Raw genomic sequence first — 14,294 nt, forward strand, 5'->3', positions numbered from 1 at the left:
ACATTCCCTCAGTACCCTCACAGTCGCTTCTGTGTAGACTCAACCATCCTGGCATGTGGGCCTGTAAACCAACACAGCACAGCTTGGAGATGATTATCTAACATCTTCCTCCCCACAGAGGACTCGAGGAGGGCAGGAAGCAAAGAACCCAGGCTTAATTCTTTCTACTTCTTATTATATTTATTAATTTATTTTGGGTACGCTATGGTGGCACACGTATGTCAGGGCATGTGTGTAGAAGTCAGAGGACAACCTTTGGGAGTTAGTTATCTACTTCTACCAAGTGGGTTTGCGCTTACACACCACACACACACACACACACACACACACACACACACGCAAATTAAAACACAGTAAACCAACCATTGACAGTGACTGCATGGCACAGATATGTATGAACTACCATTGATGAGAAAGGGCAGAGGCTGGAAAGGAACAGCACACCAGGCTCCCTCCCTCTCTTTCTTCTGCATTAATCAGGCTGTTGGATTTTCCCTTCTGTTTCTATAACAATAACTTTGCATTCCAAAGGCTCTGCAATAAAAAAAAAAAAGGAAGGATGATAATGGGAAGTGAAGAGTTACCACCAAATGGTGTTACTGCTGCCTTTATTAAATTTGTTCTTACACATGTTTATGAAGTCGGAGGCCCCTTCTCTCCCAAGCAGCAAATTCTAAGTTAATGAGCATGCTGGGGTGGGGCACAGGAGACAGGAGGGGGGAAAAAAACGGGCCGCCAGCCTCGATCCTAGATTTCCTGTTTGTGTTCTCCCTGGTGGCTCACCCAGCCAGCTGCAGGGAGCTGCAATCTTCTTATAGCCAGGAAACCTGCATTTCCGTGCTGCTGACGCATGGGGACAGACAGGCAGAAAGGAATCTGGCCAACCTCCAGCCACCTCCTCTGCTGACCGAAGCACTGGAACCCACGGGTTCTGGGCCTGCTTTCTGCTGGTAGCCAAGGGCAGAGACAGGGGCGTGCTCTGGTTTCCCAGCAGAGTCAGGTGCAGATGAGGATGAACTCTGGTGCATTCTCCATGGTGTGCTCTGGGACCCTATGGCCCATTGTGGAAGCCCTTTACATCCCCAGCCTAGGGGCCTCTGCTTTGGATACTGCAACCCTAAAAAACAGTGATTACCTCAAAGGGAATACGTGTTTATTCTAGAGTCAAATATGAGCGACGCCAACATGGCATGGTTGCATGAAGTTCTTAGAGCAACAGAAGAAAGTCATGAATCAACACACTTTGAATAAACATGAATAAACACAATGGTGGGAACATCAGGTAGGCGAGTTCCACAAAGCCCGGTGATCTCTGCGCAGACCTCAGATGCTGTCTGATGACATTCTTAAGCTTTTGGGTTGAGAGGAGATAAGGATCTGTTGTTAGCACATCCCCCAGGGTCTCACAGGATAATCATAAGGACACAGAGGAGGGCGGGCGAAGAATGGCTATCAACATAGCATGAGATAACTTGGCTCTGGATCTGCAACATTCCAACCTCTCCGCAACCAGTGGATCTGCCTTACAGGTGCAGCGTCTTCTTGGGAACTTCAGTTCATTCTTGTTTGACTGGAGTGTGGCCACTGGTGTCCCAGCTCTTCAAATGCCCGTGTTATCAAAGAGGTTTCACCTCCTAGGCCTCTGTCTTGGTTAAGTGTCTGTTGCTGTGATAAAGACCACGACCAACAGCAACTTAGGGAGGGTTTATTTCAACTCACATATCCTGATCACAGTCCGTCAGGACAGTTAGAGCAGGAATTCAAGGCAGGAACTGGAGGCAGACACTAAAGCAGAAACCGTGGAGAAAACTGCTTAATGGCTTGTTCCTCGTGGCTTGCTCAATTTTCTTCTTCTTCTTCTTCTTCTTCTTCTTCTTCTTCTTCTTCTTCTTCTTCTTCTTCTTCTTCTTCTTCTTCTTCTTCTTCTTTGTTTTTGATGGTGGTGGGCAGTGTTCGAGACAGGTTTTCTCTGTGTAGCTCTGGCTGCCTGGCTGTCCTAGAACTCTCTCTGTAGACCAGGCTGGCCTCAAACTCAGAGATCTGCCTGTCTCTGCCTCCCGAGTGTTGGGATTAAAGGCTTGTGCCACCACCACCCAGCTTACCGTTCGCTTTCTTATGGCACCTGTTCAGAGATGGCACCGCCCACAGTTGCCTGGGCCTCCCACACCAATCATCCATTAAGAACATGTCCCACAGGCTTGCCTATAGTTTGATCTAAAGGGGCATTTCCCCATTGAGGTTCCCTCTTCTCAGGTGACACTAGCTTCGGTCAAGTTGACATAAAACTAGCTAGGACAGCCTCATTGACGGATCGTGACCTAACAATTAGTTAACCCAGGCTCCTTTGCCACCAGGGTATGGACAGTGACAGGCTCCACTATGGTGAGATACACTCTCAGAGAGGGAGCTGACTGGGAACACGTTGTGCTACCAGGGCCACTGTGTCCAGTGTGTGTGTGTGTGTGTGTGTGTGTGTGTGTGTAGCAGGCACATAAGCCCTAGGAGAACCAGAAATGTTAAACACACAGGCTTGTCTCTTCAAGGGGAGAGATGTACAACCTGTCTTCTGACCAGAAGGCTAGGAGCAGACATGGTTAATAGCCTGGTGACCTTGGTGATGTCTGTGTGGCCAGGCTTTCCTCCCCCAGATCCTTGTCTTGAGCCCGTTTTCTTAGTGAATCTGCAGAACCTAGCTCTACTGAAGATGCCATTTGTGCTTTACAAAGAGTTTTGACGTAGTCGTGTCTTAAGCTTTATTGTGCACACGGGACTGAGTTCATCATCACCAGGAAACTTCATCAAATTGTGCTGTGCTTAAACATACCTGAAATAAACTACTCAAGGTCAGGCAGTCAGTGCTTGAACCAACACCAGCTACTGAGTCACGTGGAACCCAAGTGCCTTCTTGCCTCTCACGGATTATTACTCTGCAGGCTATGGTGTTTGCAGAGACCCCTGCAACGGAGATGGGGTGGAGTGAGGTGGTGTGCAGAATCATTTCAGGCTAAGGACCTGGGACCTTCCGGGTATGGCTGCAGTGGCTGTTGATTTTGGATCAGTGCAACTGGAGTCTCCTGTGGCGTAGTCTCCCTACTGGGTGGGAGTCTTCTGAGGGGTGGAGTCTCCTATGGGGTGGAGGCTCCATATGGGGTGGAGGCTTTTGTGGATTGAAGCCTCCTGTGGGTGGAGTCTCCTGTGAGGCGGTCACCTGTGGGTGGAGTCTCCCTGTGGGGTGGAGCCTCCTGTGGGTGGAGTCTCCCTGTGGGGTGGAGCCTCCTGTGGGTGGAGTCTCCCTATAGGGTGGAGCCTCCTGTGGGTGGAGTCTCCCTGTGGGGTGGAGTCTCCCTATGGGGTAGAGCCTCCTGTGGGTGGAGTCTCCCTGTGGGGTGGAGCCTTCTGTGGGTGGAGTCTCCCTATGGGGTGGAGCCGCCTGTGGTTTGGTCACCTGTGGGTGGAGTCTCTCTGTGGGGTGGAGCCTCCTGTGGGTGGAGTCTCCCTATGGGGTGGAGCCTCCTGTGGGGTGGAGCCTCCTGTGGGTGGAGTCTCCCTATGAGTTGGAGCCTCCTGTGGGTGGAGCCTCCTGTGGGTTGCCACACTAGTCACTGCTTTACCCTTGGGCCGATTCTGCTCCGTGGGGTGCTTTTGGACACTGTTCCTGGAAGCTGAGCCTGCGTGTGGCTCCCCACTCCTGACAACTCAGAAAGCTCCTACCACCAGGCAATCAGCATTGCCTCAGCAATGGGCTGCTGAAGTGACTCACACATAAGACCCTTCCCTGATCAGCATCCCCATGTTGCTCTCATCTCCACCAAACACAAACTGAGGAGAGTCCCAGAGAGTCCGGAGATGAGAGATTGTTTCTGCAGATAATGTGGTGATCCTTTGCATTTTAATAACCTTTTACAGCTGGCTAGAGCTGGTTTGCCCTCTCCACAAACATATCCATCAAGGAGGGGAGGGTCCTGGGGGCAAAGCCAGTGGTTTAGAATTGAGCCCTTATCACCTTCAGGTCAAAGCCCACTAAGGACCCATCTGCTGCTGAACACAGGCTTTGTGCAGCGCTCAGTCGTGTGGCTTCATAACCCAGTATGTGAGTCACAGGCACAGACCAGCAAAGTCACCAGAGTCTGCAAAGACCCTTGCTTCAAATGGAGAAACTGAGGCTGTTTGGCCTGCCTGATATCTCACAGCAGCCATCTCAGACTCAATGCTAGTGGTACTGGCTGTCTCCAGGAGAGGTATGGGGGATACATGAACACAATGTAGTATTCTCCCATCAGCCTTCTCTCCATCTGGAGACCCCATAAACCTCGGGACTCCTGGAAAGAGGCATGTGTACTCAGGTTGCACCGAGTGCTACTGCCAAAATGACAGCACCACATCTCCCACCTCTGACCCCCAGGCTCAGCATCTTCTCCCAGCTTCGTGCACACCTCATGCATGCCACACGTCTGCAGCCCACCTGGAATGCCGCTAGTCCCAGTATCGAGGGAGAGACAGTCCACGTGGGCTTCCACCCAATAACGATGCTGCAGCTCCAGAAGGCTCCTCCATCTAAGCCCTGAGAGCTCTCTGGTTAGAGTTGGTCCTGCTCAACACAAGGAGTCCACAAGACATGGATGTACTCAGGACGTGAACATAGAGGACACCGGGAGATGCCATGTAGAGGCTCATTGTCAGGGGATGTGTCCAATTCCCTGTGTAGGCTCCTCTACCCAGGACCCTACTCCTCTCTAGGCCCTCAAGACGTCACCAACTGACCAGTGGACACTCTTGGAGCTCAGAGACCAAGGTCTCCTGAGGGAATGGGGGCCTCTTCTCTTGGTCTTTAGCACCTAGGCTTGCAAGGGTCACATTCCATATTCCATAGGAGACTAAGAATTGTTGAGTCTGTCTCCCTCCTTTACATGTCTTCAAGGCTAACCCAAGTTTTAGTTTTGTATGAGTTCCCTTTCTTTATTTTCTTGGATTTATTATTTTACATGTGTGAGTGTGTATGCCTGGTGCCTGTGGAAGTCAGAAGAGAGCCTCAGAGCCACTGGAACTGGAGTTGTAGATGATTATGAGACACCACGCGGGTGCTGAGAACTGAATCTGGGTCCTCTATCAGAGCAACAGATGCCCTTAACTACTGAGCCATTTCTGCAACCCCTTGAATTGACTTTTTTCCAGGCTGAGAAATATTCCAGCATACACATATGCCACATTTATTTAAAGGCTGTATATTTTGGTTACTGTTCTATTGCTGTGAAGAGACACCATGACCAGGCAACTTACAGGAGGAAGCATTTAATTGGAGGATGGCTCACAGCTTCAGAGGGTTAGTACATAAATATGGTGGAGAGCTTGGAGGAAGGCAGGCAGGCATGGTTATAGAGCAGTAGCTGAGAGCTTATATCCCACTCTTCAAGCAGTAGGAAGAAAGCAAGACTGGGCCTGGTATGGGCTTCTGAAACCTTAAAGTCTCCAGTGACACACCTCCTCCAACAATACCACACCTCCAAATCCTTCCCAAACCATTCCACCAACTGAGGACCAAGCATTCAAATATATGAGCCTATGGGGACCATTCTCATTCAAAGCACCATAACATGTTAAGTCAGGCATAGTGGTCCATGCCTTTAGCCTCAACACGTGGGAAGCAGGTAGATCTTTGTGAGCTGGAGGCCAGTACCTGGTCTACACAGTGAATTTGAGACCAGCTAGGAATATACAAGAGATCCTGCCTATAAATAAATAAACACAATCTGATAGAATGTATATCATTAAAACTTATTACAAGCCAAGTGTGGTGGCACATGCCTGTAACCCCAGTTACAGAAGCTCAAAGGCAGCCTGAGATAAGTGAGATCCTGTGTGTGGTGGGGGGAAGGGGGGATGTTAATATTGTTATCATTTTATTATTTATTTATTTATTTATTTATTTATTTATTTATTTATTATGTATACAGTGTTCTGTCTGCATGTATGCCTGCAGGCCAGAAGAGGGCACCAGATCTCATTACAGATGGTTGTGAGCCACCATGTGGTTGCTGGGAATTGAACTCAGGACCTCTGGAAGAGCAGTCGGTGCTCTTAACCTCTGAGCCATCTCTCCAGCCCATGTTATCATTTTAAAATGTGCAGTTCAAAACAAGGATGATAGCCTATATGCACATAGTCACAGTTCTTTGGAGGTTGAGGCAGGAGTATGTGTTCAGTCTGGGAAACACTGTGAATCCAGGGTATAGCTCAGCGGTGTTCAATATATTCACAGTATTAACTGGGCATCATTGTGTGTGATAGTCTAACCTGGGCTACATAGAGAGCTCTGGGAGGAGCTACTGTTGCTGTATGCACCTCTATCTTGTGAAGCCAATCTCTCTCTCTCTCTCCTCTTTCCTCTCTCTCTCTCTCTCTCTCTCTCTCTCTCTCTCTCTCTCTCTCTCCCTCTCTCCCTCCCTCCCCCAAACAAATTATCCTTCAGAAAGGTGTAGGCAAGGTCACTGAGAGGGAAGGCCCACAATAACCGTAACTGGCAGACCATGCCACTGTGAGGGTGGGGCTCAGGACCAGACCCCCCTCCCATTCTTCTCCCTCTACCCCTGCCTCTTTCCCTCTCTATCCCTTCTTTCTTCTCCACGTGGCCATAGCCAAGAACCATGCCCTGCCACACTCCATTCCAGCCCCCTCGGTGCTCCCAGACCCCCTTGGTGTTCCCAGCTTGTCTGTAGGAAATACAAGAATGTTGCCTGGCGGTGGTGGCGCACGCCTTTAATCCCAGCACTCGTGAGGCAGAGGCAGGCGGATCTCTGTGAGTTTGAGGTCAGCCTGGTCTATAGAGCGAATGCCTGGACAGCCAGGGCTACACTGAGAAATCCTGTTGTAGTCAGAAGTTTTCCAGTGTCTCTCCAGGTCCTTGAAGCCACTTATAAAATAAACATTCAGAGGCTTAATATTATTTACAAACTGTATGGCCCAGTGGCTCAAATCTTCCCACTAGCTAGCTCTTATAACTTAACCCATTTCCATTTATCTGTAAGTTACCACGTGGCTCTGCGGCTTACTGGTACTTTCATGTCTTGCTCCCCCTGACGGGGCTCCCAGCGTCTCCTCTCCTCTGCCTCTCCTCTCTTCCTCTTCTTTTCTCTCCAGTTGGAATGTACTGCCTTATTCTGCCTCACCATTGGCCAAACAGCTTTATTTATCAACCAATCAGAGCAACACATATTCACAGCATACAGAAAGACATCCCACAGCACCCCGTCTCAAAAAGAATACCAGTTGATTGGTCACCCCAGCCTCTGTCCCTTTTGTGGCCTCCAAGCCTGAGGTCTAGGGCCTGGTCAACACAGGCAGAGCTTAGAGCAGTGCTTTCCTGAATCTGTGGTCAAACAGTGGTACCCAGAAATGATGGTGGCTACTCTGGGAGAATGGGGTGAGCTGAGGAGTCACAGACCCTCTCTACAGCACACCTACCCATCCAGGGGCCCCCCTTCCTGGGCTGTGTGTACAGGCCAGTGTGAACATGTCCTGTGAGTGGGTAAGTATACAAGCATGTACATGTGGGTGTAGGATTATGTCTTTGTATGTGTGTATATGAACATGTGAGTGGGGATGTGTGTGTGTGAGGGATGACCCGATGTGTGAAGAGTGCTGGGACTTCAGATAAAGTCCCAGTGTCCCTGTGGAGACAGGACAGCGAAGCTTCTAGCAGAGTGGGTAGGTAGAGGCCTGGAGCTTCGGGAAGCAGGTGCGGCTGCCAGTTCCCTGGTAGAAGTTTCAAAGGTTTTAAGAACAATGAGGGGGACGGGGGGGGGGGGGAAGGAGGCAGTTCCCCCCCTCCCCACTCCCAACCCCGCTTCCTGTGCTGTGTGGCACAGGTGCAGGGGAACCTGGGAGCTCCAAGAACTGAGGCTTCAGGCAGGTAGACAGACTGTTGAAAAGGGCACGGAGGAGGTTCAGTCCTGTACCTCGCGAGTCCTGTACGTTCGCGAGGGAGCTGATGGGAAGGTCAGCACACCTCTCTGTAGGAATGCAATGACCTCCACCACCAAGCCACCAGAGTGGTTTTTATCCTGAGGGCGCAGGGGAGCACTGCAGAATTGGGGACAAAGGAGTTCTGTGTCCTAATCCCTCTGTCTGTGCAGTCTGGGCCAGGCTGCTGAGGGTTGAGCGCAGGAGCCACAGAAGTATGGCGAGTGGACTTGGGACAGGGTGGGGCAGAGGAATCCAGGTAACCAGGCCCTCTGTCTTACTGGGTCCTAGGTCCTGTGGGTGTGAGGGAGAGGACAGACAGGAAGCATGATTCTTACACCAACACTAACTAGGCCCCCATGTGAGACCACAAAGCCCCTCAATTTCCCATCAGCCTCGCTGAGGCTCATGACCTGGCTTGCCTTTGCCTCCAAACAGCAGGAGATAAAGCCCAGGTGTCTGATAGCTTGATGGAAAAGTGATGGTTCTTTTCTTTTAAGACAGAGGTTCAGTGGGGGATGGTGGCATACACCTTTAATCCCAGCACTTAAGAGGCAGAGGCAAGGGATCTCTGTGAGTTGGAAGCCAGCCTGGTTTACAGTGAGCTCCAGATCAGCCAGGGCTACATAGTGAGACCCTGTCTCAAAACAACAAAACATAACAAAAAGACAGGGTCCATGTGACCCAGGCTGGCCTCATCTGGACTCACTGTGTAGCAAGGATGACTTTGGGTGTGAGCCACCATGAGATCAAACCCAGGGCCTCGTGCATATTAATAAGCAGGCAATCTACCCACTGACCCACATCTTCAGCCTTAAGCAGTGGTATCTTTGTATTATTGAACTCTAGTGATGGGAACTGAGCCGAGGGCTTGGCTTGCTGAAGGTGAAACCTACCCTGAGTGTGTTCCCAGGGCTTGCCTGACATCTCATCCACCCCATCTAAGAACAGCCGGAGCGTGTGAAGGGGCTGGTCCTGCAGAGCCAAAGCTGCAGGATCTCCATGACACAGGGCAACAACAGGATACCGGAGAGGAGTCCCTCTCCGAGGATCCAGTATTGATAAGTGTCGCAGAAGCCAGAGGCCTCAAACCAGACCAAGGTAGGACTCATCGCAATGGACATTTGCAAGCAAAACTGTTTGGGCAAAAGGGTAGACTGTGAGACATACCATGACATGCCACAGCTTCCACGGCGAGATTCTTTTGTTTTTTACTTTTTATTATTTAATTTGTTTTCTTTGGGGAGGGACGGGGAAGATGAGTGGGATTGGGATGCACAACGTAAAATTCACAAAGAATCAATAAAAAGCTAAAAAAAAAAAAAAAAAAAAAAAAAGATGGACACACATTCCAACATGCCAAGTTTTTAAAGCCCAAGACAACATCCTCCCCATAGAAGGGTGCGGTGCTGTTTACTGTCCCAGAAGCCTTTGGGAGTTAACACCAAACAAAGGGTCAGTTACCAGGAGTCACACCAGTTGAGAAATGTTTTCAATGTCATTTTATTTTTGTTTTGAGACATTGTTTCATCACGGAACTCTGGCTGGCTTAGAAGTGGCTATGTAGACCAGGCTGGTCTTGAACTCACAGAGATCCATCTGCCTTGGCCTCCCAAGTACTGAGATTAAAGGAAAATGCCATCACACCCCACTCAACATAAAAAAAAAAAAAAAATTTCCAAGAGCTGTTTTCTGTGTGCTCCCTATATCCCCACTCCTCCCCTCAAGAGAGTGAACTGAGGCTCAGAGCTGATGGCCAACAGGCAGGGCCTGGTGTCCCAACCTATGACAGTCAGAAGTGCATGGGCCTTCTTCATGTTCTCCCTGTGGGCTGAACTTCTTATCAGTTAGTAGGGCTTGTCATTTGTGACAAACATCTGCCTTCCATGCAACCCATGGGTGGCAGAAACACATGTGCAGGTCTGCAGAGGGAGGCAGGCGGGCCCAGAGAACCAACGGAACCATCCTAGGACACCGAGAGTCCCCCACTGGGGCTTCCCCTGGGGCCCCATGCTGATTTAGTAGTAACTAATTAGTAGCAGGACACTGGGCTGGCACTGGAACAGACCTGGGGGCTCAGTGGAAGAGCGACTGAGCTTCCTGGAGTGGGGGACTACACACCACGAACCCACGACGTTTCAGCTAGGAACTTGGGCCCCCTGGCTCAGGGCTCTCCCAAGGAGTGGGAGGGACATGCTAGCAATATGTTCGTATGTGGGCACATCCTGGTGTGATGGCTATTCTCGGTTGTCAGCTTGACTACATCTGGAGTCAATTAAAACCCAAGCGGTTGGGCACACCTCTGAGGGGGTTTCTTTCTTAATTAAATCATTGGAAGTGGGAAGTCCCACTTTTAATCTGGACCTTTGAGGTGGGAAGACCCACCTTTAATCTGGGTCCACCTCTGATAGTTGCCTATGTAAAGGGTGTGGCAGAAGGAAGCTCACTGTCTTTGCCTGCTTGCTCACTCTTGCTGAAGAGTCCATTCCTTCCCTGGCATTAGAGCCTACTTCTTATGTATAGTCAGTCCATCAGTTCTGTTCCTCTAGAGAATCCTACTCTAACTGGCTATGATTGTTCGCTATGCTTACAGTAGAATTCCCCACACACACAGTTGAAGCCTCTGCCCATAATTCCACTTCCACCTCTCAAGGGGGTTCCAGAGAAGTAAGGGTTGAAGATGAAACTTTGCTGGTGCTGAGGGAGGGCGGGAGGGTGGCACAGCTTAGCCCGGTCCCAAGCCTACCTCACTTCCCTGAGAGCCCGCAGCAACCCGGCCAGCTTCTAGCCAGGGATTTGACTCAGGTTCCAGCCTGTCTTGAGACTGGGATGGCTCTTGCTCCCCTGGGTCCCTGGAGGTCACTTTTCCAAAGCCCTGTGTGCTGGCTAGTTTTATGTCAACTTGACACAGGCTAGTCATCTGAGGAGGGAACCTCAATTGAGAAAATGTTTCCAGAAGATCCAGCCGCAGGCAAGCCTGTAGGGCATTTTCTTATTTGGTGATTGATGGGGGGAGGGCACAATCCGTTGTAGGAAGGGCCACCCCTGGGCTGGTGGTCCTGGGTTCTATAAGAAAACAGGCTGAGCTGGTGGTGGTGGTCCAGGCCTTTAATCCTAGCACCCAGGAATCAGAGAGGTGGATCTCTGTGAGTTGGAGGCCAGCCTGGTCTACATAGTTCCAGGACAGCCAGGGCTATGTAGAGACCCTGTCTCAAAACAAAACAACAACAAAAGAAAACAGGCCGAAGAAGCCATGAAGAGCCAGCAGGAATCCCCCATGGCCTCTGCATCAGCTCCTGCCTCCAAGCTCGTGCCTCCTCTTCCTTCAATGGACCGTGAGTCTGGATATGTAAAGCCAAAACAATGAACTCTTTCCTCCCCAAGCTGCTTTGAGTCTGGCTTCATCACAGCAATAGTGATCCCGACTAAGACACCCTGTGAGTTCAGCATGTGCCCTGACCACAGGCAGCACAGTAATTGAAGCAGGCCACCCCAGGTGGGAACAGGCTGTTTCTCCCACCCTAGGAGGCAGGGGACCTTCTGTCCTAACACCTCCAGCAGATCCCCTGGCCCCACAAGGCCTGCAGTTCAAGTGTGAAGTCGCTGCTTCCTATCCTATTTTCTGGCCAGATCTGGTCATTCTGCTCCTGGGTCTGTTACTCGCTTGTTATTCCCAGAAGACAATCAAGACCTGAGTGCTTTGAAGGGTCTGGGACAGGGGTCAGCATGTGATCAAGAAGGACCAGACTCTCCCTGGCTCTCTAAAGAGGATCTCCATGGGAGAGAGGTCTACTCCAGGCATGGCTTGTCAGGCTAAGCCGCTGGGCTGGTGCAAGCCTGCAGCAATCCAGCACTCAAGAACACTTATGCCCATTTCCCAGGCAGCGGAACCAGCCCATCTGCAGACCTGGGAGGTCCTAACACCACCCTCAGACTCTGGGTAAACCTCTCCAGAGGTAGAGAACCACTCCTAGGGCAGATGGGAGGGCTGGGCTGTCTGTCCCACCATGCCAGGAGAGTCTTTAGCAATCCCCACCAAACAAAGGGCAAGATCTGTAGATCTCATGTGACCCCCTTCCCTCCCTGGCTGCAGTGGGTCCCTCCCAGCCAATGCTTGGGGGCTTGGAACAGGGATCCACAGTAGTTCCTGTCTTGTACCTAAACATCATCCATTAAGATTTCAGGCCTACCTTATATACTTTCTGGACCCTTCCATCAAGATAACATAGCAACACTGCCCTGAAAACAGTGGAAGATTGGACAATGGGCAGGTAGCCATGGCCTCGGCTTGGGAATGTGCCCCTGGCAGGAGGGAGAAGTTCCATGAGGTGGGGGTCCCAGAAGGACACCAGGGGGAAGACAGGAGCCTGGAGCTGTAACTTTATTTCATGCCTTCCTGTTTCGTGGCCACCCAGGGCAGAGGGAGGCAGGTCTGGCTGGCTGTGGCGTGAGTCCCGTCACTGTGGGGGCCAAGCTGGGCTGGCATAGGCAGAACCCACTGGCTTCACATTTTCCTGGGTAGGTGTGGGCACCAAGGGTGGGGCAGGCAGGAGGGCACATGGTGACCACATCCTCGAGGTGGCTGAGTATCTGGGTGGTGCCAACGGGACGTCCCAATCAGACCTGGGGTGAGCATGGGAAGTGGATAGGTTTTCCAACAGACTGGGAGTAACAAGCGACCAAGGCAGTGTGACAAAGGGGCTGGCGATATTCGGAAAGAGTAACAAGTCTCTCACGCACACATACACAGACACGCGCACGCGCACGCGCGCACACACACACACACACACACACACACACACACACACACACACGGGCCAGTAAAAACAGGAACTAACCTCAGGTCATCACACAACACTCGGTCGGCTTCCGGTTGCATCAAAGTCGGACACACTGGAGCGACTACCCCGCCCAAAGTCAATGAATATTCCCTCGGAGTCTGAGTCCACCGACTCCAGGATCTGGTCCACCAGGGTCTCAGGGCTGGAGGTGGGTGGGGAGCCGTGGGCTGGGCCCTGCTCGGGAGAACGGGCAGGGGGGTATAGTCTGCTGGGGCAAGGCCCTGAGTGGGGCGTCGGAGAGGACCTGAAGGTCCCCGAGGGGCCCTGACCAGGTGTGTCCACAAAGCCCTGGGGCTCTGGACAAGATGTCATCTCGGAGACCGAGTGCCTGCGGATGCTTGTACCACCGGCCGCTGTGCCCTCCGCTTCATGCTCAGCCACGGGATTGAGCAGGGGCGTGTTGTAGCTTTTGGACCGCACCACCGGGTTCTTGGCTAGGACGTCCCCGGAGCGGGAGCGGCGCAGGAGCCGTTTCTCTGCAGAAAAAGACACAGTCATAGACACCAGGACGGTGGCTGCTGACCCACGTGTTCCCTGCATGTCCGAAGTCCCACATGGGCAGAGGCCCCTCATCAGGGGTCTAACCCACAGATGGGCCAGCCAGTAAAAGGCTCAGTGGCCGCTAGTTCTGGATCAGCCTCACCAGCCCCTGGGTTCAAGCCTCCTGCCCTAGCTAGAGGACTTTAACTAACATTCCCAGCCTTGGCCTGAACAGGCAGTGAGGCCTCAGCTGCCCAGGTTCAAATCTGCAAGCTGTCAGTTACCCGTGAATGACCCCATGACACTCATACATCCACGTCTCCCTTTCCTCACCCACGGAAGCCTATGGATCTTAGGTACCAGTCTTCCCTAGGCCACGTCGGAGTAAGGCTCCCAAGCAGGACCCTGCAATGCCCCACAGTAACCATGGGGTGGCACTCCTGAGTACCACAAGCTCAGTCAGGGAGCCTCTCTGGATCAGGAGGTTGCCTTCTTGACTGCCAGGTATCCTGCTGTCTACAGACAAACAGGTCCTGGGAGATGCAAAGCTCTCCAGCTCGAACTTGCCTGAGCTGAGGCACACCTAATACCAGGGCAACCCAGATGATGGGGAGCCTGCCAGGTGACCCCATCTTGTCTGTTCCTACGATCTAGTCTGCATCCCCTCCTGCAACCCCGTGGTCACCATGGGGACTCACTGACAACGTCTTCCCTGCTGGATCAGAATTACGAAGAAGGGTGTGGTTTGGCCTCTGGGCTGGGATGCAGAAGGTGCCCAGATACCACTGAACAAGGGATGACATGGCTGGCCTCTGAGGGACCCACCAGACTCTATAGGGCCTCCTTTTACCTCACCCCTCCCTGAGCCAGTACAGACATGACATCTAGGGGATGCGGGAGGCTCCCCGCATGGTGGGTCTCTGTGGAGAGCCATCGCTGTTCCAGGGGTTACCTGCTACCCTCCAACACCCTCTGCCCTGGGGGTCCAGGGGTGCACACGGCAGGGCCAGGCAGGCG

At 51.8% G+C, this 14,294-nt stretch overlaps 1 protein-coding gene across 2 annotated transcripts in view; it reads right to left on the reverse strand.

The window, feature by feature from the left end:
* Positions 1-12,321: 12,321 nt before the first annotated feature.
* Prr5 (proline rich 5) overlaps positions 12,322-14,294 on the reverse strand; it is a 24,102-nt gene continuing 22,129 nt past the window's right edge. For both annotated transcript variants that reach the window (XM_059247063.1, XM_059247064.1), the window contains exons 8-9: positions 12,795-13,273; positions 12,322-12,579 (exon numbers count right to left, since the gene is read on the reverse strand). In XM_059247063.1, the coding sequence (XP_059103046.1) occupies positions 12,804-13,273 (470 nt within the window). In that variant the 3' untranslated portion in view covers positions 12,322-12,579; positions 12,795-12,803. The remainder of the gene's footprint in view (positions 12,580-12,794; positions 13,274-14,294) is intronic.

The sequence above is a fragment of the Peromyscus eremicus genome, chromosome 20 (assembly GCF_949786415.1).
Source record: "Peromyscus eremicus chromosome 20, PerEre_H2_v1, whole genome shotgun sequence".
NCBI classification, from domain to species: Eukaryota; Metazoa; Chordata; class Mammalia; order Rodentia; family Cricetidae; genus Peromyscus; species Peromyscus eremicus.